The sequence below is a fragment of the Neopsephotus bourkii genome, unplaced genomic scaffold, assembly GCF_033783945.1.
Source record: "Neopsephotus bourkii isolate Nb327-2 ecotype Australia unplaced genomic scaffold, CSIRO-AGI_Nbou_v1 NB_533, whole genome shotgun sequence".
Lineage (NCBI taxonomy): Eukaryota > Metazoa > Chordata > Aves > Psittaciformes > Psittacidae > Neopsephotus > Neopsephotus bourkii.
The window spans coordinates 2,332,042-2,359,449 of NW_026901034.1; the positions used below are offsets into that span (position 1 = coordinate 2,332,042).

General features: G+C 51.3%; 1 protein-coding gene across 1 annotated transcript; it reads left to right on the plus strand.

Annotated features, from left to right (window-relative positions):
• Nucleotides 1-14,248: 14,248 nt before the first annotated feature.
• ATP6V0C (ATPase H+ transporting V0 subunit c) lies at nucleotides 14,249-27,129 on the plus strand. The gene is made up of 3 exons (XM_061350747.1): nucleotides 14,249-14,487; nucleotides 24,906-25,089; nucleotides 26,301-27,129. The coding sequence occupies exons 1-3, from the start codon at nucleotides 14,412-14,414 to the stop codon at nucleotides 26,503-26,505; spliced, it is 465 nt and encodes a 154-aa protein (XP_061206731.1). The 5' UTR covers nucleotides 14,249-14,411; the 3' UTR covers nucleotides 26,506-27,129.
• Nucleotides 27,130-27,408: the final 279 nt, after the last annotated feature.

A 27,408-nucleotide genomic window follows, 5' to 3' on the forward strand; every position in this document is an offset into this window, starting at 1 on the left:
AGAGATGAAAGCGGGGTATGAATAGGCTTTCTTCACTTAAATTCCAAAAGTGGGCTTAGCATAAAATACCATAAACCACAATTTTACAACTAACTTAAAGACCTTCAACATAGCAAACCAAGGCGCTCAGTAGCAGGAGAATGTGTCTGTGGGATCTGAAGGAGTTGAGCAGCAAGCACAGGTTGCTGGTTCTGAACCTGACAGCTACTTTAAACTACTTGACTGGAAAAACGTGTAGACAAGGCCTTCAGTGACATGGTTTAGTGGTGGCCTTGGCAGTGCTGGGGAATGGTTGGACTTGATGATCTTAAAGGTCTTTTCCAACCTGTTTCGTTCTATGATTAAATAATTGCAATGGTTGCACCAAGTAGTGGGAACTCTTCATCATCCCTGTAGGGCTTGGTGATTAAAGAGTTAACAGGTGATGTCCCACAGGTCAGGTGGTTCATAATGAAGCTGGAGGAGCCTTAATTCCTGGAAGGTGAAGGCTGTCCTCCATCCTGCCACAGTGCTGTGGCATGAAGAGAGCAGGATGCTCACCAGCTGTGGCTTTTCTCCTGGGTTTTCTCTGCACAGGCTTGTCTATAAACATGAAGAGAAGAGATTCAGAGCAGCCCTGCAGAGAAGGACTTCGGGGTATTGGTTGATGAGAAAATGAACATGAGCTGGCTTCAGTGTGCACTTACAGCCCAGAAACCAACTGTATCCTCAGCTGCATCAAAAGGAGCATGACCAGCAGGAGGTGATCCTGCCCCTCTACTCTGCTCTTGCAAGACCTCACTTGGAGTATTGTGTGCAGTTCTGCTGTCCTCGACATAAAAAGGACATGGAACTGTTGGAACAAGTCCAGAGGAGGGCCACGAGGATGATCAGGGGACTGGAGCACCTCCCGTATGAAGATAGGCTGAGAAAGTTGGGGCTGTTCAGCCTGGAGAAGAGAAGGCTGCATGGAGACCTCATAGCAGCCTTCCAGTATCTGAAGGGGGGCTACAGGATGCTGGGGAGGGACTCTTCATTAGGGACTGTAGTGACAGGACAAGGGGTAATGGGTTAAAACTTAAACAGGGGAAGTTTAGATTGGATATAAGGAAGAAATTCTTTACTGTGAGGGTGGTGAGGCACTGGAATGGGTTGCCCAGGGAAGTTGTGAATGCTCCATCCCTGGCAGCATTCAAGGCCAGGTTGGACAGAGCCTTGGATGAGATGGTTTAGTGTGAGGTGTTGGAACTAGATGATCTTGGGGTCCTGTCCTGGCTTCAGCAGTAGCAGTCATTTTTTCTCCTTCTTGGTAGCTGGTGCAGTGCTGTGGTTTTGACTTTCAGCCTGGGAATGGTGCTGATAGCACTGATGTTTTTAGTTACTGCTCAAATGTTTGGTCTGGCCAAGGACCTTGTGAGCCTCATGCTCTGCCAGGAAGGAGAGGAAGCCAGGAGGAAGCAGAGACAGGACACCTGACCCAAACTGACCAAAGAGGTATTCCATACCACAGCACGTCATGCCTGGGGTGTAACCGAGTTACCCAGAAGGGCTAGGGACTGCAGGATTGGAGAAGGTATCGGTCAGTGCTCGGTCAGGCTGGGGGGGGTGAGTTATCGGTCGGCTGATGCTGAGGTGTTGTATTCTCTTCCCTTGCTATTTCCTTTGTCATTATTATCATTGGTTGTAGCAGCAGTGATTTGTGTTGTACCTTGTGTTATACTAAACTGTTCTTATCTATCCCATGGGAGTTGCATTCTTTTGATTTTCCTTCCCATCCTTCCGGGAGCAGGGGGAGGGCAAAAAGGAGGGTAGTGAGAGAGCGACTGCGTGATTTATCTTGACTTTGTTTAAACCATGATGGGTCCTTTCCAACCCTAACTATTCTATGACACAGATACTTGCTTAGCTGGGAGAGGTTTTGTATCCAGCTGATAGTACAACACTGCTTCTGACAGCAAACCTAGAGGAGTTTTTGCCTTTTAAGTGTCTTAGCCTGTTGATGTCTCTAGACCTGCTTAGCCTGTTGGTGTCTCTAGACCTGCCTCACTCTCTCTTTCCCCAAGCACTGCTGTGGGTGGCAGAGCCTATGCCCCAGCAGCCCAGAGGGTTGTAGCTCAATTGATGCCTGAGTCGGCTTCTGACACTGTTTTCAAATCACATAAACAGCTGCTCAGAGAAAATGGATCCAGACTGGAGCTGGCCAGAGTTTGAGGGTGTTCAGCTCCTGGCCTGCTGAGCTGATGCTGGTTTATCTTGTGCAAATGTAGATTAGGTGCTAGGACTGTCTATGCTGTCTCTGAACCTGAGTGCACATTACCCAGCTGCCAACATGGCTTCAGTTCATTGCTTGCTTGGTGAGACACCTCCCTTGTTGTGGTTAAATTGTCTTCCAAAATGAAGAGTTGTGCCCTGCACATGCCTCTTTCACCTTGCAGCTGCAAGAGATGTCAGACTGGTTTGGGTTGGAAGGGACCTTAAAGCTCATCCAGTCCCAACCCCCTGCCACAGGTAGGGACACCTTCCACCAGACCAGGTTGCTCCAAGCCCCGTCCAACCTGGCCTTGAACACTGCCAGGGATGGGGCAGCCACAGCTTCTCTGGGCACCCTGTGCCAGCGCCTCAGCACCCTCACAGGGAAGAGCTTCTGCCTAAGAGCTCATCTCAGTCTCCCCTCTGTCAGGTTAAAGCCATTCCCCTTTGTCCTGTCCCTACAGGCCCTTGCCCAAAGCCCCTCTCCAGATCTCTTGTAGAAAAAGAGGAAGAGGCAGCAAAGTCTCAGAGATGCTGAGTTTCTCAATGTTTGGTTCTTGTTCCACAGAAGCAGGAAGCCAGCCTCTGCCACTGCCTTCCAGAGAGAAGGGCTGATCAGGGATAACTCTTGTTGGGTATGAGAGGCCCCCCAGTTCCCCATCCTTAACACAAAGCCAGAGGGAAACTGGTTTCAGCAGTTTTACAGCTCACAGAAATTCTTGTTGATGCTCTTTCCTCTAAGGATTTGCCTAATTTTTAATGATTGCCATAACCTCTATCATGGAGCTCAGTAGGGTTTCTCTTAGTCTAGAAGAACATTATGCACAGCTCCTGATCTTCTTCTGTCTGGGCAGGTAAAGGCATTTCTCTCTTAGAGCTTCACTTTCCCCATGCCAGGGCTGTGACCTGGGTTTGTTTCCCAATGGTGAGCTCTTGACCCTGGAGGGAGCAGCTCAGCTCCAGGGACTGCGGGGATGTGCTCCACCATGGCTCCTGGCATCCTGTGGCTGTGGGCTCTTGTGGGGCAGCTCCTTCCCTAATGAACAATAGCACGATTACGTACAAAAAATGCAGAAGTGGAAACCACAGGGGAATAACTGACAAACAGAGTAAACCTGATTAGCCTGTGTTTGACACAGCCTTGGCTGGGCGGAGCAGAGGGGCAAGTGCAGAGGTTTCCATGGAAGAGCCAGGGCATGTCTCCCTCCTGCCTATCTTGTGCTCATCCCTCTGACACTTTTGGAGCTGCCTCCAGCTCCCACTGACATCTTGGAGAGAATTCCTAGCCTGTGTTTGGAGGGGATATATGCTGCTCCTCTGGCTGCCGGGAGCACCCTCATACCCCTTCCCTGAGTGAGAGCACCCTCAGCAGGTGCCTGCTGCAGCCCCTGGGCTGCCCCTAAGAGCTGTTTGCAGAGAGGAGGGTCCAGTGCTGCCCAGAAGAGAAGAGCAGGGCAGGCTTTTGGCTCATAAACAGCATAAACAAGCTCCAAGCTGAAGCCTTTGGCCTGAATTGCCTCATGACCTCTGCTGTGATCCATCTCTCATGCAGCCAGAACCTGCTTGCAGGGGCCGGATCTGTGTTTCCTTGTACACAGGAGAAGGACTCTTGTGCTTCCATTACCATCTGCACTAGCCAGTCCCTGCCCTGCATTTATTGCTGTTTTTTTGAGGCAAAGGATGTTTTTAAGGGTTTAATGTTTAATCTGCACCAGCTAACCAAACCTTGCAGAGGTTAAATGCGACTTGAGGTGGCTGTACAAGGTACTCTTCCTTCCCAGCACCCATGTGGTTTTGTGGTCATGAAAACCTGGAAGGTTTTTGGAAGCACAGGGATGTGAAATCCAGACACTTGCCTGGGCGGGTGCAAGGCACGTTATGAACGACTACGCCCAGGGCAAAGGAGCTGCGCTGGGAGCATGAGAGAGAGGGACAATGAGAGAGATTCTAGTTTCTGGGCAGTGTGTGTGCAGAAACACGCCACTCTTGGCACTGCAGGGGCTGTTTCGTTTGGCAGCAAACACTCTGTCCCCTAGCAATGCCTTTCCCCGGGCCATGCAGAAATGGCGGGACCAGCTCTGTCCTTCCTGTCCTCAGGCATGGGGTCGGGTGTCTCCCGGGGCAGTGTGACTGGGGATTGCCCAGCAGGTCCCACTTGAAACCTGGAGGCAGCCAGCGTCCTCTGAGTGACAGCCTCAAACAACCCCCAGTGTTTTCTCTGAAGGGTCTGTCTCCAACTAATCTTCCCTGCTGCTGCTCGCTCACAGTCACTGGAACAACCACAGGAGAGATCATAGAATGACAGAATCCCAGACTGGTTTGGACTGGAAGGGACCTTAAGGTTCACCCAGTTCCAAACCCCTGCCATGGGCAGGGACACCTTCCACCAGACCAGGTTGCTCCAAGCCCCGTCCAACCTGGCCTTGAACACTGCCAGGGATGGGGCAGCCACAGCTTCTCTGGGCACCCTGTGCCAGCGCCTCAGCACCCTCACAGGGAAGAACTTCTGCCTAAGAGCTCATCTCAGTCTCCCCTCTGTCAGGTTAAAGCCATTCCCCCTTGTCCTGTCCCTACAGGCCCTTGCCCAAAGCCCCTCTCCAGCTTTCTTGTAGCCCCTTTAGGCACTGGAGCTGCTCTAAGGTCTCCCCTTAAAGATCCTTCTCTTCTCCAGGCTGAACCAGCCCAGCTCTCTCAGCCTGGCTCCAGAGCAGAGCTGCTCCAGCCCTCGCAGCGTCTCCATGGCCTCCTCTGGACTCTCTCCAACAGCTTCACGTCCCTCTTGTGTTGTTGCCCCAGAGCTGGATCAGGACTGAAGGACAATCCCCTCCCTCGACCTCCTGCACACACTAGGGATGCAGCCCAGCACACGGGGGGGTTCTGGGCTTAAGTGCTCAATGAAGCCGGGTCACAGGAACTTCAGCAACCAAGACCCCCAAGTCTTGAAAGCCCCTGGGGGCCAAAGTCTCTCTGCTTCAATCCCAAATGTTTCCTGTTACCATTCCTGCACAGGGAAACACAGCTGGGTTTAGGCCATGCTGCACTCGCCTTGAGGACCTAAACTCCTTGAGTTTAGGAGCTCTCCCGTGAGGTCCAGAGCTGCTGCCCCCATCCACCCACCCTGTGGGAGCTCTCATCCGCTTCATCCCCTGATGATGAATAGTGCTGAGCCAAGAGCCAGGCTCTGCTGAGGCTGCTTCTGCACGTGGGAGCTCTTCTGTGGGCATGGGTATGTGGAAGGTTGTGCCACAAGGATAAGAAGGAAGAAGCAGTAGTTAGAGTAAGTGTGGGGCCTGTGTATCAGCCAGTATTACTAATAAATGTGCAGCCAGACAGGCAACCTTCAATAGTGAGCTGCTATTCCTGTGCTCCAGCTGCCTCGTGTAATCCTGGCTGTGTCAGCTGACAGGGAAAAAAGGCTCTATGGAAGAAATGGCATGTTCCTGGGGGAGGCCCAGGGATCTGTGTGTCACTACTCTCCTCTGTGCCCCAGTAGCTGAGATCCAGAGCGATGCGGTGAGGATGGAGCAGGGACCAAATTTGGGTTTGGCTTCAGATGTTTGGCTTGATGGAAATCTCCACCCTGACCTTAGTTAAGGGGCTGGAATCTAACCACATCTCCCCTGTTGCAGGGAGGTGTCCTCCCTTCCCCAGCATACACCAGGGGTATCTGTCCACTTTTGGGCTCTGGAAACAAGAGGTGGTTGGGTTGGAGAGTCCAGTGGGGGCCAGGCTGTGGGGGCACCATGGGGACTGTGCTCATCCCTGGCTGTCCTCAGTTCCATCAGGGACTGAAGGTGACAGTGCTTCCCCTCTCTCAAAACCAGAAGAGTCACAAAGCTGGGTTTATTCGCACTGTAAAACCCCATGGTTTTGTAAAACCCTCAAAATGGTGCTGGGAAACACAATGCTGTGTTGTCACTAGTGTTGTCATCTGGGCTTCGTATCATGGCATTCCTTACCTCTGGCTGTCTGAACCATGCCAGCATATTTCAAAACCTGACAGGAAGTAAAATATATAAAATCAGCTTCTTTTCATCTCTTCCACATCTGCTGCCCCTTTAATTTCTGTACTGCACTTACGGGATATGGCAGAAAGAGGAACTGATTGTTTTCATATGTCCCCCCACAGATTTCCACTTAGTATCCTTTACCTCTTCCCCTTTTCTGAGCAATAACCTTGTGTGGTCTTTGTCATCTGCAAATGCTCTTGCCCTTTTCATCTGCATCCTCTGAACTTTGCTGTCCTGCCTATGTCTTCTTCAAACCCCAGTGGTTAATGCAGTCAGTTGTGCCTCTCTGCCTGCAGCAAAGAGCACAAGCTCAAGAACTCCCTGCAGCCCTTCAGTAAGCAATGCCTGCTGAGCCTGTGGTGGGTGGCCTAAAAAGTACTAAAAAGCAGAGGACTGGGTGTTGGAACCCCTGGGGTCATGGTCCAGATCCAGATCTGCTGCTTTGGTGGCATTGAGGTGAGGAGGTCTATGGTACAGTCATCATTTCTCCTACCAAGTATCATCTTTATTGGGTACTTCGCCCTCGAGGGCAGCACATCTCCTGCCACCTGTGGCAGCACAGCTGGACCCTGCCTTTGGCTCTGGCTTGGGGTGTGTTTTTAACACAAATATGAAGGGATGGTTAGAACCAACCAACTCCCTACTCTGCTTTAAACTTGCACTGGAGCCTTTGAAGGTGCCTGGATTTCCTTGTGGTCTCTGCCAGAATAGCTAAGCAGCCTGATTGAGACCACCTTTGATCGGGGGTGACAAAACTTCCCTCAGAGGTGGTGTTTGATGCCATGCCTAGCATGGCTGAGGATGAGCATGGGCAGAGGAAATCCCAGCCCATCTCAGGAGGTGAACTGTGCACAGAAGGGGTTGTGATCTTTCCAAGAGGAACACAAACTCTTCCCTCCACCACTAGAGCCTCCCTTGCATCGCTGTGGTCCTGCTCATTCCCGATGAGATGCTTGTTCCCTATGAAGTGCCCATGCTATTGGAAAACCAGCCAGAGAAGCCCAGACAAGCAAATGTGTGCTTCATCCCCATGGGGAGGACTCGCCACCCCCTCGCTAGTGGCACAGTGTTCCACGTCGGGTGTTGTAGGAGGAAAACTGCCTGTAAGAGAGATGTGAAACCCAGCAAACAGAAAAATGACTTTTAAAACAAAAGGCCTTGATCCCTGCCAGACAGCTCCAATCCCCCAGCAAGCTGAGCAGGGAAATAACAGCCTGTGAGAGAAAGAAGCAAAGGAAACCATGTTTCTTCTCCCTTTTTGTTTGTCTTTGATAGAACAAAGAGTAGTGCGAATGCTGTTTAATTTGGCTCACCCACAGCGTTTTGGTTTGGGTGCTTCCAGGCAGAAAGGACAGGGCTGGAAAAGCTGCTGGGCAGGGAGGAGAGGCTGCAGGACTATCACCATGAGTGAATGGAGGCACCCGTGGACCCCCAGCCAGGCAGGGTGACACTGGGATGCTGCCAGCAACCACACCCAGAAACAGATCTGTGGGAAACTGGTCACCCCAGCATGCACACGTACAGGTTGTTAGGGACAATCTAACCCTGTTCTGGCAAACGTCTTCACCAGTCAAACCCATCTTTTCCAGTGTGCTTTAGCACAGGTGTGTGGGTGCAGAAGGAGGGCAGAAGGCCAGGCTGTGCTGCAGCCAGGAGCCCCACAGGAGAGGAACTTCAGGGGCTGCCACTGGCACTGGTACCAGTTCAATCTCAGCTCTAGGAGTTGCGGGGTCCACAGGCATGAGAAGCACAGAGGAGAGGCTGGCATGGCACAGAACAGCATGGCATAGCATTGCACTGCACAGAACAGCACGGTGCAGCACAACACAGCACAGCATAGCATGGTACGGCATGGCATGGTATGGCACAGCATAGCATAGCATGGCTCAGCATGGCACAGCAGCTGGCCAAAGGCAGCATGCTGGAGGTGATGCTCCATGTGAGTGCAGGTGCAGAGCAGCAGTTCGAGAATGCCTGGGAGGTGCCAGGGATTGGACTGAATCAGCTCACTAGTGGTGTGGCAAGCGTGGGGCCAGGACAGAGCAGAGGCAGGAGGCTCCTGCCTGGATGCAGCTCAGAGCAGGTCAACAGTGCAGGGCAGCAGCAGCATCCTGCTGGGCCAGGTTTGTTTCCCTCGGTGCCGGCTCCGCAGGTTCAGGGAGAGGTGCAGCACGGAGCAGGAGCAGGTTTGTGGAGCAGGACAGAGCCATGGCACCAGCCCAGCCCAGTGATGAAGGACAGATTCAGGGCAGCCTGGCACATGGCTCCAGAGCAGCTCCTGTCCAAACAGCAGAAAGCCTCTGACCCTGCTTTTGGTAGAAACCCATGTTTTCTCTCCAAAACTGAACGTGGCACTGAGCAATAACCCCATATCTGGCTCATCTTCTTTGATGCTCTGTGGCTGCCTGTTCTTGGCATCCATCAGCAGTTCTATCCCCAAAAAGAGGTGGCCATGCCCAGTACCCAGGGTTTCACCTCATCCTGTCCCCAGTGTGCACCTCACCTGCAGTGCCCACAGTACCCTGGGCAGCTGCTGCTCACTAGGGAAATGTCCTAGGCTCATCCTGGGCTGGCTCCAGGGTCTCCTGCACAGGACAGGTATGTCTGCATTGCTGCAGGGAAGGTGATGAATTCCACCTGCTCCCGCAAAGGTCTGATAGGAAAATCCCCAGGTTTGGAGGCTCCAGTGCTGGACCAACCTGTGCTTTGGGTTTATGTTGCCCTGGGTGTCCCCACATTGGAGCACAGTCCTATATGTGCTCCAGCCACAAAGCATCTAGCTCTGCAGAGCTCACTCCTGCCTTGTTTGCACTCCATGAGCTTCACATGGCCCCACCTCTCCAGCCTGTCCAGGTCCCTCTGGATCCCATCTCTTCCCTCCACTGCATCGATTGCACCACAAAGGAGTTGCAGCACAACTACAGGCTCGGTACTGGGAAAACCACGTCAACTCCTTCCAGCAACACAAATCAGGTTATAGAGGGCCGGCCAAAAATCTGCGCCTGTCCTGCAGATGCATCCAACACTTTGCCCCATGAGAGGGAGCACGGGCACCCCACACAGCGCTTGCCCAACATCCCTGGAATTCCTGCCATGTTGATGCATCCATTGGGCAATAAAACTATCCCACTGTGCTGTGTTGGAGACAATCACCCAGCCAAGCAGCAGAAGCAGTGCTGTGAGACTTCCAAGAGTAACTATGGTAACCTGAGAAAATGAATGCTGTTTTCAAAACCTGGGCAGAACCTCTTTGTGGGAAGCTCTGGCTGATCCCAGCTGCCAGCTGAGTGCTGAGCTCCAGGCACAGATGCCCCATGGAGGGAAGGATGGAGGAGATCGGCCAATGTGCAGCATGTGGTCCTGGAAAGGACATGTCAGGGGAAGCTTTTTTCTGCACTGTCTCCTGGAACTGAAGAAACTGTAGAAACAAGGATGATCACCCAGCTGCATCTCCCCATGAGCATGGCTTGGAAAAGGGGAAGATCAGGATTTATATAGGCCAGGACAGGAAGATGAGAAGGCAATGGAATTAGATTAGGTTAGATGAGAATAGAACGGAAAAGAATGGGACAGGATGGGATAGGATGGAATTAAATATAATGAACTAGAATAGAATAGAACAGAATAGAACAAAATGGAACAGAAAGCTCCTAATTTGCCTCATCAAGAAGTCTAGCATCAAGTAGTGTCCCAGATGAGGAGTTAACAGCTCAGGGTGGACACCAGCTCATTGAGACTCAAGTGGAGCAAGAGAAACCTTGCTTGCAAACCACTGGAGATCCTGACCTCCCGGAGGTGGTGTCACCCCAGGGACGTGGGGAGCAGGGAAGAGAGCCAGGAAGCAGCACCCCCAGCCCCCTGGCTCCAGCCATGTGATATTGGTGAGACAACCTAAAATCACCCTTGGGCTGCACTGGGTGCTGTGGCACGCAATGCCACCAAGTACACATATGGAGAAGGTTAGTCCAGCCCAAAATGAAAGGCAGAGTTGGAGACGACAAACCTGCGGTGACTGGTGGCAGCCTGGGAAGCACCTGCCTGGTGCACTGAGGGCGGTGAGGAGCGACAGCGTGAGTTGCTGTGGGAACAGCAAATTGGGTTCTTCTGCATCTGGGTTTCTGACTCTTTGCCTGTAATGCTGCCTTCACCTCCCAGTTCACCACTGGATTTTTTTCTCTCCTTTTATTCCTTCCCTGAAGAAGAAAGCATCCCTTCACCTCAGCCAGCAGAAGCAGCTGTGCCAGGAGAGCCTGGGGTGACCCTGCTGTGGGGTGGCAGTGGGGCCATCCTGGGGGTTTGGATGGGGAGTAGCACACATGGAGGCAGAGCGACCTGGCTTTGGGGAGCAGGATGAGAGAGACGCCAGCAGAGTGGTGCCCATCACACCAGTGGCTGCACAGGCCAGGAGACCAGCTGCAGGAGCTGTTACTGATGGAAATACCAGGGGTTTAAACAGTGGGAGTGCAAAAGGGATTTAATAGCAAGAAAACTATCATAAGCCATGAAAATTATCTGAGGGCTCTGGAGCCAGGCTGAGAGAGCTGGGCTTGTTCAGCCTGGAGAAGAGAAGGCTCCTTGAGGGGAGACCTTAGAGCAGCTGCAGTGCCTAAAGGGGCTACAGGAAAACTGGAGAGGGCTTTGGGCAAGGGCCTGTAGGGACAGGACAAGGGGGAATGGCTTTAACCTGACAGAGGGGAGACTGAGATGAGCTCTTAGGGAGAAGCTAAGCACCTGTGAGGGTGCTGAGGCGCTGGCACAGGGTGCCCAGAGAAGCTGTGGCTGCCCCATCCCTGGCAGTGTTCAAGGCCAGGTTGGACGGGGCTTGGAGCAACCTGGTCTGGTGGAAGGTGTCCCTGCCTGTGGTAGGTCATTTGAACTGGCCTTGAGCTTTAAGGTCACATCCAACCCAATCACTCCATGTTTCTGATTCTATGAAATTACTGCTGTGGAACCCCTCAGCTCACCTGGCAGCTGGGCACCACAGGGATCCAGACATGGTGACACATGCTGTCACCATCATCCAAACGGTCCTTCCCCTCTGGTCCACCTGGGCTTCATGCATCCTCATGTCCACCCACTCCCCCAGTACCTGGGACAACTAGCACAGCTCATTGGGCTCCACAGGAGGATGCTTGGCACACTGTCCCTCCGTCAGTCACAGTCACAGAATCACACACTCCCAGACTGGTTTGGGCTGGAAGGGACATTAACACTCATTCAGTTCCAACCCCCTGCCATGGGCAGAGACACCTTCCACTAAACCAGGTTGTTGCAAGTAGTCACTCCAGAGTGGTGACAAGACCCTCGGGATTTCTGCTTGCAGCCACAGTGCTGGAACAGGCTCCTGGCATCCCAGCTCCAAAGGGTGAAAGAGGGAAGCTGGGCCCTGGGGGGTCCCTGCTGCAGACACAGTGTCTCAGGAGCACCATCGGTGTCACAACTCGTGAGCCCACAACTATGGAAGGCTCTTTGTTTGCTGGGGATGGCTGCCCAGCAGGACAGGGAGTTGACCCATTCCACAGCTGCCCTTAGGGCTTCAAAGCATGTCAGCACCCACCACACAGCAGCTTCCTGGATAAATCCTATGGGAGCAAAAGACTGGGCTCACCCTTGCTGGCAGCCAGGATGCCCCTGTCACCCTCGGCCAGGTTCATGCAGGGACCCTTCACCTCAGCCAGGTTGGACACACTGTTTGGGGAGATGCTCTTGGTGAGGGCTGGCAGTGATGCAGCCAGGCAAAGCCTCAGCAGGCAGTGCCCTCACAGACCTTGATGTGACGGGTGGGATGAGGCACTGCTGGTCCCTGCACCCTCACCAGCCCAAATGTGGACAACTGCCAATGCCACCAGCACTGAGGGATGGGAAATTCACCCAAATAGCAATTGCTCCAGACCCCTGGGGCAGGGATGGTCCCCACCCTGGTGAAAGGCTTCCTGACATTGGCTGGGGCTGCTGGAATCACTTATCAGCAGTAACAGCCACCTCTATAGCAGCGATGATGGTCACATGCTGACAAACTACCCTCCCTAGAGTGCAACACTGCAGGAAAAGCAGCATGGTGGTGGTGGAGATGGTAGTGGTGGCAATGATGGTGGCAGTGATGCCGGTGGCGGTGATGCTGGTGGCAGTGGTGATGAGAGTGGCAGTGGTGGCAGGGATGATGATGACAGTTTAGCAGTGGTGTGCTCCACACGTGGGGCCCACAGCCAGTGCCCACCTCTGCCAGGACACAGGACAGGGCCCTCCTCTGAGGCTTTGACCCCCAGCACTGCCCCACAGCTCTCTCCTCTCCCTCTTCCTCCTACCAACTCTGCTCACAGCCAGTCCCTGCCATAGGCCATGTGCTTAATGAAGACCTGTACAGAGCCTGCCCAGAGCCCATCTCCTCCATGGAGCCACCGTGTTCTGGCACTGGTACCCAGTGAAAGTCATCACTGCTGCCTTCACAGCACTGGGGCTGCTTGTGCTCCCCTGGGAGGCAGGGGATCTGACAAGCAGGATTTAAACCTTGTTCTCCCCTTCCCTGCGAGCCTGGACAGGGCTGAGATGCCCAGAAGAGTGGCAACAGTGGGAGGAGGCAGGTGGGAGATCTGATATTTCAGTCAATAAAGATGTCAGAAGATGAATTTGTGGCAGCAGCCAAAGCAGGCGCTGATAACTGCTCATGAGCACCCCAAATCCAGAATTAATATGGGTTTGTTCCTAGAGTACCCTGGGTAACTGAAATGGCATCAATTATCCTTCTAGGACAGGCTGTAGTAGGATCTCCAGGAGGTTTCAGGCTGGGGTGGGCTCAGAGGGAGGTTGCCTGCATCCTTCCTGCAGCTGGGGGTGGGTGGCAGTGCCCATGGTGGCGTGACTCGGTAGTTCAGACCCAGCCCAACCCTTCCCCTCGAGCCCTGGGGAAAGCCAGACCAGAAGGACTGGCTGACACCTAGGGGTGAGGGAGACACACTGGGGTGAGGAGTGGGGAGACAGAGAGCACCTGGAGATGGGGTGCAGAGGGCAAAGCCCCCGGGGGGGACCCCACGGAAGCCGGGCTCACGTGCACAGCTACACCCCTTCGGGTGCCCACGGCACCAGCACAGCAGAGAGAACGGGGTACGTGGGACACAACTCGGACAGGGCGCAGGGGATGTGCCATATAGCACACACCAAGGGGTCGCGGCACCTGGGCACAGGACACGACAACGGGACACAGCTCGTAGGAGGGAAGACACACAGTGGGGGATATGTCAGCAGGGGCGGGGGACACGGGCCGAGACCTGCCCGGGGAAGGTGGCTGGCGGGACTGCACCACCAAAGCGGAGAGGAGGGGAGAGCGAGTGGAGAGGAGCAGACCGGAAGGGGCCGGCGCAGGCAAGCGCCACTGTCGCGACATGGGGCGCTGAGGGAGGAGTGGGTCCCACTCGTTCCCGGGGGCGAGGCCCACCACGGAAGCAGAGTTACCGGAGACTGCTCGGGACCGACCCGGGAAGGGTGGTTTACGGCTCATGGCACCGCAGTGACCGGACACGGGCCAAACCCTCACGGCAGCACCCGCTACCGCGGGGGCGTTGCTGCAACATGGACACGCCCCTTATGCTAATAAGCGCTGAATCACGCTTAGTGGGCTGCGGCCTCTTGGCGGGACTGAACCACCCGGGGGAAGAGGAGGGGAGAGCGAGGAGAGAGGAGTAGAGCGGAGCAGAGCGGGGGGGGGAGGAGCCGGAGCGGCCAAGCGCCCCTGTCGCGACATGGGGTGCTGAAGGAGGAGCGGGTCCCGCTTGTTCCCGGGGCTGAGGCCCGCCTCGGGATTTGGGCACCGCGGGAGGAAAGGAGGTGTTGGGAAGTCCCCCTCAGCCGCTCGCTCGTGGTGGCAGCCGAGGGCTGGAGAGGCGGGGGCGCTGGGCAAGGATCACGTGACGGGCGGGCCGCCGCCATTTTGTCCTGCGGAGGCAGTACTTAGGGTGCAGAGCCCGCGCCCCCGCTGTTGTATCGGCACCAAGGTGTGACCACCCCGCGCCCCAGCTTCTCCTTCCTTCCCCGCTGTGCACTCCTCGTCTGCGCCATTTCGTGACTGAGCGCTGCCCGCGGAGGACCGGCGCCGCGGCGCAGCTTCCTGCCTTCCCCCTCTCTTGCGCTCCTGCTCCCAGCGGCGCCTCGCCTTGGTCCAGCCCGGCTCGCGCAGCCATGTCGTCCGGCTCCAGCCCTGAGTACGCCTCCTTCTTCGCCGTGATGGGCGCCTCGGCCGCCATGGTCTTTAGCGGTGAGCACCCGTCCGAACTCAGGGAAGAGGGTGTCGGGGTCTGGAGTGGCGTGGTGGAAGCGATGGGGGCTTGCGGGGAGGGATTCCGCTTTCCCCTTCCTACCAGTCCCCCGGCGGGGCAAAATCCCCGGTGTTGGGCCCGGAGCCCTGGCCTCGGCGGGGCGGAGGAGGCCACGGGGATCGCCACCTCCGGCTCTCCATCCGGGGTACCGGGGCGCGGGTCTGCCCGGGTGACGTCACCGCGGCGAGTACCGCCGGCGGAGCTACACCCCCGGCCCCGTGACTGCGGCGGCGCCGCCCGGACCGGCCCCATAGGAGCTGCCGTGACCACCCCCGCATCCCCGTTCATGCCCGCTGCCGGCGCTCATCCGCCGTACGGGGAGCCGGGGGCCGCCGTGGGGCGCAGCGGCGGCAGCTCTGCCGTGGTGGTCCATGGGGGCAGCCGCTGCGGCTTCCTGGGCAGGCAAAGCCCGGTCTGGATCCCGCTGTGCAGTCGCTTTGTGAAGTATTCCTCGGGTAATGCGAGATTGGTTTCTGATGGGATTAAAACCGGAATGTGCAGGTGTTTTAGGAATGAAGTCAATGTTAGAAATGTTAATGTCGTTACAATGAACCGGTAGGCTCCTGGCCTTCCCTTCATAACGGGAAACTTTGAAATACCGGAAAGGGGAAGCTCCTCTCTAGTGGCCATCGTCTGCATCTGAAGTCATTGAGCTTCGGCACAGAGTAAACTGGGTCATCCTGCAGTATCCTGCTCACCCTGTTGAGGATCACTTATATGCCGTTTTACACCAGAAAGACCATTATATGATGCCTTGTCTCTCTCTTGCAGCCTGTGCAAGCCTTCTGCAGAAAACCACTGCTGTTCCTGACTCACTGTGTCCCCATAGGTGCAGATCTGCTGTTCTGTTTAGGATGTAACATGGGAAGGCTTCAGCTAGGTTTTTCCCCCAATGCAAGTCTTGCGTTAACTATGAATACCAGAAGAGGGAATCATGGAATCACAGATGGTTTGGGTTGGAAGAGACCTTAAAGCTCATCCAGTTCTAACCCCCTGGTACCTTCTGCTAGACCAGGTTGCCCCAAGCCCCATCCAGCTTGGAGCTGGTCTGAATCTCTCTTCTGAAGATTTATCCAGTGTTTCTGTGTGTAAGCACACTGACTTGTCTTCATCTGCTATATAATTTGGCTTCCAGTTGAGGATTCAGAGTAGGCAAGTATTGAATTGGCTGTGGCTCAAGTTGCATATGGCTGTTGGTGTGCCTGGAGTCTCATTAGGTTGAAGTAGCCTCTGAGATGGTAGCTAAGAATGCAAGGCAAGTTTGTGGAAGCTGCTCTTGTTTGATCAGTGTGGTAAATTAAATTGTGTAAATGGGTGAGTAGACAGTGGATAAAAACTGGTGTTTAGGAGGAAGCAGTCTATCTCTGCTGGGGTTGGCACCACTCACTGGTTTTACACCAGCTGCACTCATGGCTTTAATATTTAAAGTGAAAGCATAAAACCAACCCTGATTGGCTGTGTTTAGTCTTGCTCAGGTGCTACCTAGTGGTGGGATACAGATGTCCTGTGCTGGGGGCAGTTAGTGGTCTGCCATCTCAGAGTTCAAACACTGCACTTGCAGTTCCTTGACAGCTAGGGACTCCCCTGAAAACAGGATGGCTGGGATGCTGCAGGAACCAGTGTTGGGGCTACAAACCTGCTTGTCTGCCTCTTGGCTAATGAAGGTAGTGGAGGATTAGACTAAGGCCTAGTTGCTTTTTGCAAAGAAACAGCAGATCACTGCCTCTTGCAAAACAGCAGTGATTAAGGCCCTAAATACTGAGCTTCCTTCCTGAGAAAGAAGCCAGTAGATTCTTTTAAGAAAGCTGAGCTCAGAGCAAAAGAACATGGTTGCATGGCCTTTCAGGTGCTGGTTCTGTGATTTGCAGGCTTGCTTCAGACCCTCAGTGAGGGACACAAACTTGAGTCAGCATTTTAATAGGGGAGTGTTGCTTGGCATGGCTCAACTTGAAGCAAGGTGTTTCTTGAGAGCTTAGCATGGTTTTTAGCATGATGAATGGGTTTGATAGCACAGCACTGTGAGGCTGCAAGTTAAAGGGAAAGGGTTTGGGTTGAGTGCTTAAGTTGTATTGGTGAAGGGTTTGGTAACTATCCTGTCACTGCTGATAAATGACTGGTCCTTGATGTAGAATCACAGAACAGTTAGGATTGGAAAGGACCTTAAGATCATTTAGTTCCAAAGCCATGTCGTGGGCAGGGACATCGCAGACCAGACCATGTCATCCAAGGCTCTGTCCAGTCTGTGGCAGGTGGTTTAACACCAGCAGGTTTGAGCCATAAAATTAGTCTCCTGCTAGGGCCTAAGTGCATCTGATGGGTTGTCACTGGACAGTAGGTTATCGATACTGCTGATGCAGAATTATGTCTTAGCTGTGAACATACTAAACTGCTTAAATGAAGCAACTTGGGTTTTTAAGGCAATATGGCAGATGTATCAGTGTAACATAAACTAAAACTTGCAGTGTCATGTAGCTCCCCTAATAGAGTTGTGACACTATGGAGTGTTCTAATGCTAATTTAACATTTTGTGTTAAAAAAACCACCCTGATTTAGAATAAGGAGCAAAGTCTGGCCAAGGAGTACGAAAGTGTCTAAAATTGTCCTTGTCAGTGTTAGTGCAGTGATATGCCTGACTCATGCTGTATCTAAAGATCAGGTTCTGATGGAGCTTGTAGTTCTGAGTGGTGTTTCTAGTAAACATGTTTAAATTCAATACTGTCCAGGCTAGTTTGATGTGAAAACAAGTGACTTTATGCAGTACTATTTGATGTTTGAACATTAACTGCTTATGGTATATAGATAGTGGAACTTGTTCTGGTCAGCTAGTACTGATGACAGCTAGAAGGACTAAAGCAGGCTGCTGTGACCTTGGCTGTCTCTGTGTCTGCTTATTTATTTGCTGATACAGCCTGTTCTGATAGCTAAAGTTCCTTTATTTCCTATGTGTAAAACATGTGGCTGGCTCAGTGTCAAGTGCTGTTGAGTGATCAAATTTTTGCAGCTTTTCCATGCGACTGCAGTGTGCCAAATAGAGAAGCATGGTGCTGGGCAGAGCTATCTGATAGCTCTGGTGCAGAGCTGTGCCAGGCAAACCACTAGCCTGTAGTGGGGTGAGGAGTTAGACCTGTGCTCTGGATGGACATTCAGTACCTTCTGTACTGTTTCACTGTCAAGCGTCTGGAAGACAGCTAATGAAGAAAACTCTAGCCAGTAGTGCTGAGAGTAGTCCTCTGTCTGTTTTGATGCAGATCTAATGACATAATGCTTTTTTCTTTTAGGCTAGGGCTGCAGATACTGTAGCAGCTGTTTAGCTAATAAGGGACCTCCATGGTGAAACTGCTGGCTCAGAACATGTAGCTTGATGCAGCCAGCAGCCTTGCGCAGTCTGGTTCTAGAAGGCATTGTGACTATAAACAACTTGCAGCCTTAAAGGCAAATGATACGTGCTTCCTGAAATACCGTCTCTTGAGGGGTGAGGAGGAGGTAGAGAGGAGAGCTGCTTGTTCTGCATCCTTGTAGGATGTAGACCATGTCTGAAAAGGAGTCTGCAGCTTCCTTAACTGTAACTTGCAAGTGAAAATGTTGGCAAAATGGCATAGCTCAAGGTAGTCTTCTGATCCAAATCATTGAGTGCTTCAAAGGCATTATGGTGTGGGCAGGAAAACTCAGTGGGTCAGATGTTTTTGCTACCAGACTGTCTACAATAGAGAGACTAGCTTAAGCATTCATCCTTAACAGGTAAATTGGTGGACGATTTGGACATCTGTTGTAACAGAAGAAAACCAGATGGGCAGTATTTGTACAGCTCAGTTAAGGGAAGACATCTCAACAAAGCCATCATTTCCACTCTGTCAGTGGTAGCTTTGAACATCTGAAAACCAGATTGAGCATCAGTATATCAGACACTGTTTAAATTATGCCGCTGTTTGTACTGTGGCTTCCAGGTGTACCTGATGGGACTCTCTCTCACCATGAAGTTGCTATATACTACAGAGTCTGCAGGTTCTTCCCCTCTGATGGGGACATACATTGCAGTAGTGGAGATGGATGCCAGCTGCCTGAGGACCTCTTAGCTTACTTTTTCCCCTTCCCAAAACTAGTCTCTTCAATCTGTCCAGAATCAGACTGATTTCCAGCAGTGGCTGCAAGCTGAAAAGCTTTCCAGCCTGATCAGGCTGTTGGGTGATGCTTGAAGTGATTGTTTCACAGCAGTGCATGCTTCCCCCTGCTTGCTGTCCTCACAGGCAGTAAAGCTTACTGAACTCACTTCATTGGGACTATGGATCCTGTGAGCATGAGGCTGTGGGTCAGGCTGGTCTGGCCGCAGTGTCTGCTGGGTACAGTCTGATGACCTTAGCTTTCCCTCACCTCAGAAATGAGGCAGCTTAGCTGTGGATGCCTGCTGCCGTGTGGTGTAAGCTGCTGCTACACCTACTAGATGAAGAGGGCTCCTGCTAACTAGTGTAACAAAGTACTCTGCCAGTCAAGATCTGGAGCTCATGTCCCCTAGCTGGGGTCCACCCAGTCTATGAAAAGGGCCATCTTTAAGATTGCAGGGAGTGTGTATGATGATAAAGGATAAGTAATGAGTGACTAGACTTTGCTGCTTGCAGAAGAGCAAGCCTGTACTCCATGGTGTAAAGTGCAGCCTTGACTTACTTTAAAAAATAAGTGACCTCATGTGCTATGTTGCACCAGTTGCAGTAGCCCCAGCTGCTTGAACACTTAACTGATAACTCTTTGGACTGCTGCTGTTGCAGCAGCTTCCTGAAGAGCTAGTAGGCTTTATTCTCCAGTTCACTGAAATGGAGTGCAGGGCTTGTTTGAACCCCTCACACCCTCATAACGTGAGGGAAGAACCAAAAGCATGCTGTCCTATGGCCTGGCACAGGTGACTCGCTAAAGACTGCCAGCTTCCTGAAAGGCAGCTTATCTGCTTTACCTCCTCCAGTTATCACTGTGAGACTTCAGTCAGTGTGGTCTGAATTTGCATAGGCTCCATATACAGTTACACTGATGTGGCTGTCTCTCCTGTGGAGATGCAACTGTGCATAGCAGCAGGGTTCTTCCAAGGCAACTATGGCATACCCATTACTGTCATCTGAGGCAGAGCTGTGTTTGTGTTTGGTGGGGTGGGCGAGACCTTAGAACACCAGTGGGGAGCAGCCTGTTTCTTGAAAAATGCTCAAGATTTCTGGCATGGCAAAGCAATCATAGAATCATAGAATAGTTAGGGTTGGAAAGGACCTTAAGATCATCAAGTTCCAACCCCCCTGCCATGGGCAGGGACACCTCGCTCTAATCCATACCACCCAAGGCTTCGTCCAGCCTGGCCTTGAACACTGCCAGGGATGGAGCATTCACAGCCTCCCTGAGCAACCCATTCCAGTGCCTCACCACCCTAACAGGAAAGAATTTGCTCCTTATATCCAATCTAAACTTCCCCTGTTTAAGTTTTAACCCATTACCCCTTGTCCTGTCACTACAGTAAATGACTGCACTTGACTTGGATATTGCCTCTAACAGTTCTCCAGCCAGTTAAGAGCAAGGGTGAAAAGGCGCTGAGGTGAGTTTGATGGCTGCTGTGCAGGGGTCAGTCCATTTGATAATGGATTAATTATAAAATACTCCAGGTGTAAGTACTTACCGAGAATGTAATTTCTGTGATGGTAACCCAGTATCTTAACTGAAACTTTGGCTTGTTACAAGCTCACTTCCTAATGCAGGGAGATTCAGCATATTAGTGCCCTGGAGATCTTTCACCCATTGCAGTGTGAAAACCTCCTCCTCCATGGTGGGACACAGGGGAGGAATCACTGGCTCTGAATGGACCAAATGCTGTCAGAGTGTATGTGGCTAGTTCTGAACCTCTGTGTTCCTGGGCTGAGAATGTCTGAATGGATTGCAACTTCTGAAACTGCATCTGTGCAAATGGCTCCCTGGCCCCAGATGTGGTCACTGTCTGGAGGTGCACATCTGCCTGCAGAGCTTTCTCGTGTGGATGCAAGACTTTGGTAACAGCCTCTCTGTACTGGGGAAGTGTCACGTGAGGTGACTTGCAGCGAGTTTAGCTGCAAGATTAAAGTTCTTGGAGCATGACCTTACTGGGGACTAACTACAGCCTTGAAAGATTGGTCCTAATACTGGCACTTGATATAAACAGTAGACTGCTCAAGTGCTGAAAGTGAGTATCAGAGGCAAAGCTCTACTGAAAGTCCTGGCAGTGGCAAGACTACAAGTAGTCTTCAGTCCTTACTGAAGCCTACATGGCAAATTACATTCTAGTTCATATTGGAGCTGCACAGCTAAACTACCTCTACTACCACTTGTGACTAACAGAGGGTAATTGCCATGAGAGGCAGCAGTCAGCACATCCACAGCCCAGAGGGAGTGTGTTTTGCCCCCAGGGGCAGTACTAAAGTAACTCTGCCTTCTGAGTGCAAAGTTACTTTGCAGAAGTATTTCAAAATCAAGTTAACCTTTGAAACAGGCTTACTGAGAGTAGGTGGTCTTGAATGATGTGTAAAGCAACTTCTCTGTACTATAACACCACTGAACTCCTAAATGGCACAGTTCCTGGCCATAGACTGAGATGGCTTCCCTCTGTGATACAGCAAAGTAGGCAACATGCTTTTCCAGGTGCCTGGTGGGTTTTTCTGATGGCTCTGTGTGCTTTAAATGTTGCAGCTATATTCATCTGTATGTTTGAAGTGGAGCTGTATGATATATGGAGTCTTGGTACAGCTCTGGCTCCATTCTTGTTGTCTTCTGCATAGATCTCTTCAAACCCTGTTCACTGAGAAGGTTTTGGAAAACATGCCTTTCCATCTGATTTGGGGTATTTAGATGTATAGTACATGTGCTTCAAATGTTCACAGCTGCCAAGAGGTATGAGTTGGGATGTGCAGGAGGATTGACCCAAGTGCTGGACAACTGTGACATTAGATGCTTGGGTCATGGTGGGAAGGGGACATTGTAACACTGGGGTGAAAGGAGAACTTCTCAGGCTAGTGAAGAGCAGTAAGACATGCTGCCTTGTAAGATGGTGAGATGTGGCTGCAGGCAACCCAGGATAAGCCCGTTGGTCAGGATGCTGATAAAGCGTCCATGAGAGCAGATGTGCCAAGCTCTGGAGCTGCTTGTTTAGCACTTGTGACTGTCAACCAGTGGGAGTGTAGTACGTCTTCAGTGCCATCTGAAACTGTCTTGTGAAAACGAGCTGCCACAGACTCTATGTAGACTTGATCTATTCATGTTTCCAGACCAAGTTTGAGACATAAGCTCTTCCCTGTTCCCTAGAATTGGGACTTAACAACAGGGAATTGACAAACTTGTGCTGATCCACCCCTCCCAAAAGCTTGAGCAGGCTGGCTTTCCATACATGGAATTACAAAATTGGCTTCTGTAATCCATCACGGTTAATTGCAGCACCTTTAACTGCAGACCAGGAGGAAGTAATGACTGATCTAATTTTAAATAGTGAACTTCTCTCGAGCCTCTGTTTCTGGAGAGGTTTATGAAAGAGGAGAAGTGAATTCTGATAGATGCTACAGCCAGTCTAGGAGTCCAGATTGCCTGAATCTTGATTCCACCTAATTCCAGTCCTTGGAATATGCTTCCAAGAAGAAAAAGTTCCTAATTCAAGTTAGTGATTTCTTTCTAGACTTCCTAGGGCTGGACCCTTAAGTGGGAGTGTCACTGGTAATTGCTGGCTAAGTCTGTGTGCTGGTTTCCAGGCTCAGCTTGCATTTGCAGGTAAAGCCTGTCCTCTGCTCTTGGCTGCTAAACTGGATTCTGGTTCTGAATTGCACTGAACAGCCCTTTACACCTGACTCAGTGACAGGGTTCAAGAGCTTTTCTAGAACAGAACCAGTTTGTAGCTAGTAATGAGGCTTTCCTTTCAGGCTCTTATAACTAAAACTGAGCTTTGGATAATGAGTCTTGTGTTAGTGCAGAGGTGTCACCTTTGTTAATATTCTGCAGTTTCTTGGTGGAAAGCCAGGAGGATTACCCCCGTTCTTGACTGCTCAAAGACAGGCTTTATGTAAAGGCTGAGCAGGAAGCATGAAGCCCTTATCCAAAACCCTTTGAATGCCTTCCAGCAACCTTTTGGTCAAGGTGCACCATCACACATTTGGACGCTGCTGTAAGGCAGCCACAGATCTTTGTGGAACAAGCAGCTCTCCCTTGTAGGAACCATAGTTAAGTGGGGTGGAACAAACTCAAATAATAGGTCTCTGAGCAGTGAAATGCATGTGGTCTTAATAATCTCCAGTAGGGTTTTAGAGGATGCCAAGAGCATTTTCATGCTAAACAGGACTATCAGCATGGTGGTGTGTGAAAAGATGAGCCTTCCCCAGACCTTGCCAGTGCTACTAGTCCTGGATGGTGTGGACCTGCATAGGGTCTCCTGGGTGATGGTGGGTGCAGTCCAAAGTGAAGGAGTCCCTTGAGTAATCCAGAACAGGTTGGAAGGAAAGGGGTCTTTTCAAGTACTTCAGAATCAAAGAATGATTTGTGAAAGTTCTTAATACAAGGGTTTCAAGACAGAAGTTACTTTTTGTGGTAGTGCTTTGGGACTCCTGGCAGGTCTCAGGGAGGTACTAAGCCTATGTTCTGCTTCAGAAACCAAGCTTTGGATTCCTATGTTGGTCTCGTCATGCTCAAGTGTTTACACAGGTGATAAGCAAACCTTAGGGGGAGGGTGGTTGAGGTCCACTATAACTTATGAGCCATACTCTGGTTCCAGTGGTGGGGCTAGCAAGTGGTTGGACCTGAATGCTCCACAGATGAGGCTCTGAACACGTGGAGAAGGTGTAGGTTGTCTAAGGAATGAAGTGCAGCAGTAATATATGAGTGTTGGGTTTGCTTGACAAGGCTTTGGTAGTGGCAGGACTACACACATGGCTTTTGTGGCAAGCTGCTAGAAGCTTCCCCTGTGTCTCATGGAGCCAAGGCTGAGTGCATCAGCAGTGGTGGCAGCTTCTCTGGGATAAGGTATTTAAGAAGAGGGGGGCATGCAACAGCAGTTTTGGCAAGAGGAGCGAGAAGGAGAGAAATGGCTCTGCAGACACCCAGGACAATGAAGGAAGGGAGGAGGTACTCTAGGCATCAGGCAGGGGTCCCCCTGCAGCCCATGGAGGCCTGTGGTGAAGCAGGCTGTTCCCCTGCAGCCCATGGAGGTCCCCATGCCAGAGCAGGGAAATGCCCAAGGAGGCTGTGACCCCATGAGAAACCCGCACTGGAGCCATCTGTTCCTGAAGGACTGCACCCTGTGGGAGGGACCCAAGCTGGAGTAGTTCACAGAGAACTGCAGCCCATGCAAAGGACTCGGGCTGGAGCAGTTCATGGAGAACTGTCTTCTGTGAAGCAGTGGGGGCTGAAGATCCTTCCTGCTGAGGAGGAAGGAGCAGAAGAAAAACTGTGTGAAGAACTGACCACAACCCCCCATTCCTTATCCCCCTGTGCTGCTGTCAGGGAGGAGGTAGAGAAATTGGGAGTGGCGTTAAGTCTGGGAAAGAGGGGTGGGGGGAAGATGTTTTAAGATCTAGTTTTATTTCTCATTAGCCTATTCTGATTTGATAATAAATTTTCCCTGAGCCTTGCTTGCTTCTCATAGTTGGTGAGTGAGCTCTCCCTGGCTTTTCCTGGCCTTTCACATTTTCTCTCCCCTGTCCTGCTGAGAAGGAGGTGTGACAGAGCAGCTTTGGGGGCCACCTTGTGTCCAGCCAGGGTCAACCCCCCCACAGTGAGTTTGTTGCTATCTGTGTATGTCTGCTAAACCTGACATTGTGTGTTTAACCCCAGGCTGAAGCATAGGTAGAGAGCTTTGTGGGGAGTGCCCATGAGGTTGACTTGTTAAATATTGGGTACATCTGAGAACTCAGCCCAAGTGGCTTAAAGTTCAGTGACTATAAACATGGCTTTCAGCTGGGTTACGTTCTGCTCTGCTGTGTTGCTCTGGGTCCATGAGTAGAGCCTTGGTGGTGGTGGCTCTGTAAGGGCACAAACCCTTAAGAAATGAGCTTGGATTTGGACCATGGGGTTTTGTCTCCCAAAGCAGGGAGTGGCAATCTGCTGAGGGGTGTACCCTGCTGCAGAGCTGGCTTAGAGAATGTATCCCCTTAGATACGTTCTCTAAGAGTAGTGTTTGAACTGCACCTTTTATTGGCCTTGCTCTGAGACTCTGGACTCTCACTTCCTCATCCCGTGGGGGGATGTTCCTGAATGATAACTGAGTCATGTGGCCACACTAGTTTTGCACAATTCCTCCTTGTGCTGACCTGATTGTTGTGATGCTGCAGCCTAATGAGGGACATGATACTTGAGGTTGTCTAACATGCTTTTTCTCTTCCAGCCTTGGGAGCTGCATATGGGACAGCAAAGAGCGGCACAGGTATCGCAGCCATGTCTGTCATGAGGCCTGAGCTCATTATGAAGTCCATCATCCCTGTAGTCATGGCGGGTATTATAGCGATCTATGGCCTCGTTGTGGCTGTACTCATCGCCAATGCGCTCTCACCTTCCATCACGCTATTCAAGTAAGTTGCTGCATCCTGTCAAGTTCTGCTTTAGTGGTTCTGTCAGTAGTTTGATTCTGATGAATGGGTGGGTTTTGCTGGAGACCCCTAGAAGGGGTCAGTGCTAAATGCTCCTAGCCTGGGCTGAGGAATATGGACTCGATATCAGCTGTCCTGCTTGATGCCTTAGCCTCAGTAGTAGTGTTGCAGTGTTAGCTGGCAGATCAGACATCCCACAGCAGGAGACCATGCAGTGATTTATAGCTTGAAATAACCTGTGTGCAGGTAGAACTGGGATAGGCTACACTTGTTTCATGGTGCCAGATTCTAGACCTGGAAAAAACAGGTCTTTCTAAACACAGGTCTCTCTAGGACTGTCTAATCAAAGTAAGTAGTTCTCCTGTTGCCTGGGAGATGCAGCTGAAGAATTAATATTGCTTGCTACTTTACGTGGTGGTAAGTCAATCCTCAAGCCATACATCAGGCCTCTATACCAGCTACAGTCTGAAACTTAATCCTGTCTTGGCTTCTGAGAACAGCTGGAACTGGCTTGATTGAGACCTCTCAGAATAAAACAATGCTTCTGAGGCCTAACTGTAGACATCTGGCTGTGTCACCACATGTTGTAGTTGATAAGCAGTGTGATTGGCCTGACAAGCCATGTTCTAAGAAACAAGGGGCAGGTGCTCCTTTGCAGTTACCAGGAGGTCAGATACTGATAGGGACTGCTCTTCAGGTACTCCTGCCTGGAAAACCAGACTATGCCTGTCTATGCAGTGCAGGAGCCCTAATGATCACCTGAATGTGCTGTATAATAAGGTTGCTAAAGGTGGGAGATGGCTCAGCTATTAACAGGCTGCACCGCCCTGTAGGACAGGCATTACTGCATATGAAGCCTGCAGCTGACCAGAGTGGCCTCAGATGAGCTGGAGGGCCATGGGAGCTGCAGGCACAGTAGCTGAGCTTAATGTATGAGCCACAGTTGAGTATCAGCTGAAGATCTTGCATATAGCTGCCTAGGGTTTCTTAAGCATCAGAGGTAGGAGTCTCTGCTTTGTGAGACATACTGTGCTTGCTTCAAGAGTAGGGAACCTCTTCCTGCAGAAAGAGCTTCTAGTTAAATATTAACCCTTAATTCCTTTGGAGAAAGCAAAAAAACCAAAGGCTGGTTTGAAGCTAAAGGTTTGGGTGTCCTGTTGCTTACCACTGAAACTCTTCATCTTGTCCCATAGGAGCTTTCTTCAGCTGGGCGCTGGCTTGAGCGTGGGCCTCAGTGGCCTGGCTGCTGGCTTTGCCATCGGCATTGTGGGTGACGCAGGTGTCCGGGGGACAGCACAGCAGCCCAGGTTATTTGTGGGCATGATCCTCATCCTGATCTTCGCTGAAGTCTTGGGGCTCTACGGCCTCATTGTTGCCCTTATCCTTTCCACAAAGTAAATGTTGCAGTATGATGTAAAGAGATGTAACAAATCTGCGTTTCAAACAAAAAGCTCCAGAATGAAAATGGTCTCTCCAATGTGTACAGTTGTCCCAATTTGGTAGTTGATCTCTTGTAAATGCGCAATGTACGTTAGTGACTTGTCTGTCCTCTGTGTACTTCAATATTAAATTGGATGGGCTGCTCCAAGCCTGCTGTGTGGCTTGGGGTGGCCTGTGTGCAATTTTCCACCCACTGCTGTTAGAACTTTATGTATAAATATGAACTAGAAATGTAATTTTTTTCTCTTCACTGGATGTTTATTTATAAAAGACTTGACATGTTCATACATCTATGGAGCGTTTTCAATTTCCCATGCTATATATATTAATCTTATATATAGGTAGATTACACTGTGGGGTCAATTGTAAGTGCAGAGAATTCCTTTGGATGTAACTTTTGATTCTAAAGATTGCTGTAGTGTCCTGGTATCGGAGTATGAGAATCTTGTGTTTTATTACAGCAATTGTCCGAAACACTCCTGTGTTTCAGTAGGAACCGCATATACTCCGGCATCACAGTTGTGCACCCAGTGTTGGGTTACAAACTTAAACCATATTTCCAAATAAAACTTCCTCACTACACTGCTGTAATTAGTCCTGCCTCTGATTTGGGTTTTTTTTTTCTGCTCCTATAGGAAGAGGAGGGAAGGGCTTCTTAGGGGGAGGCAGGTTCTTGAGGTGGCTGGGCACCAGTAGAAGTGATGCTCTCATTGCTGCTAACCTAGCCCCTCCTTCTCTGCTGTTCCCAACTGCTGCCCATGGGCGGTGCTGTGGGAAGCAGGAATGCCAGGCTGCTGGGCACTGGGCTCACTGTGATTAAGTGGTGAGTTGTGGTAATGCCCTGTTAATGGGCTGTGCAGC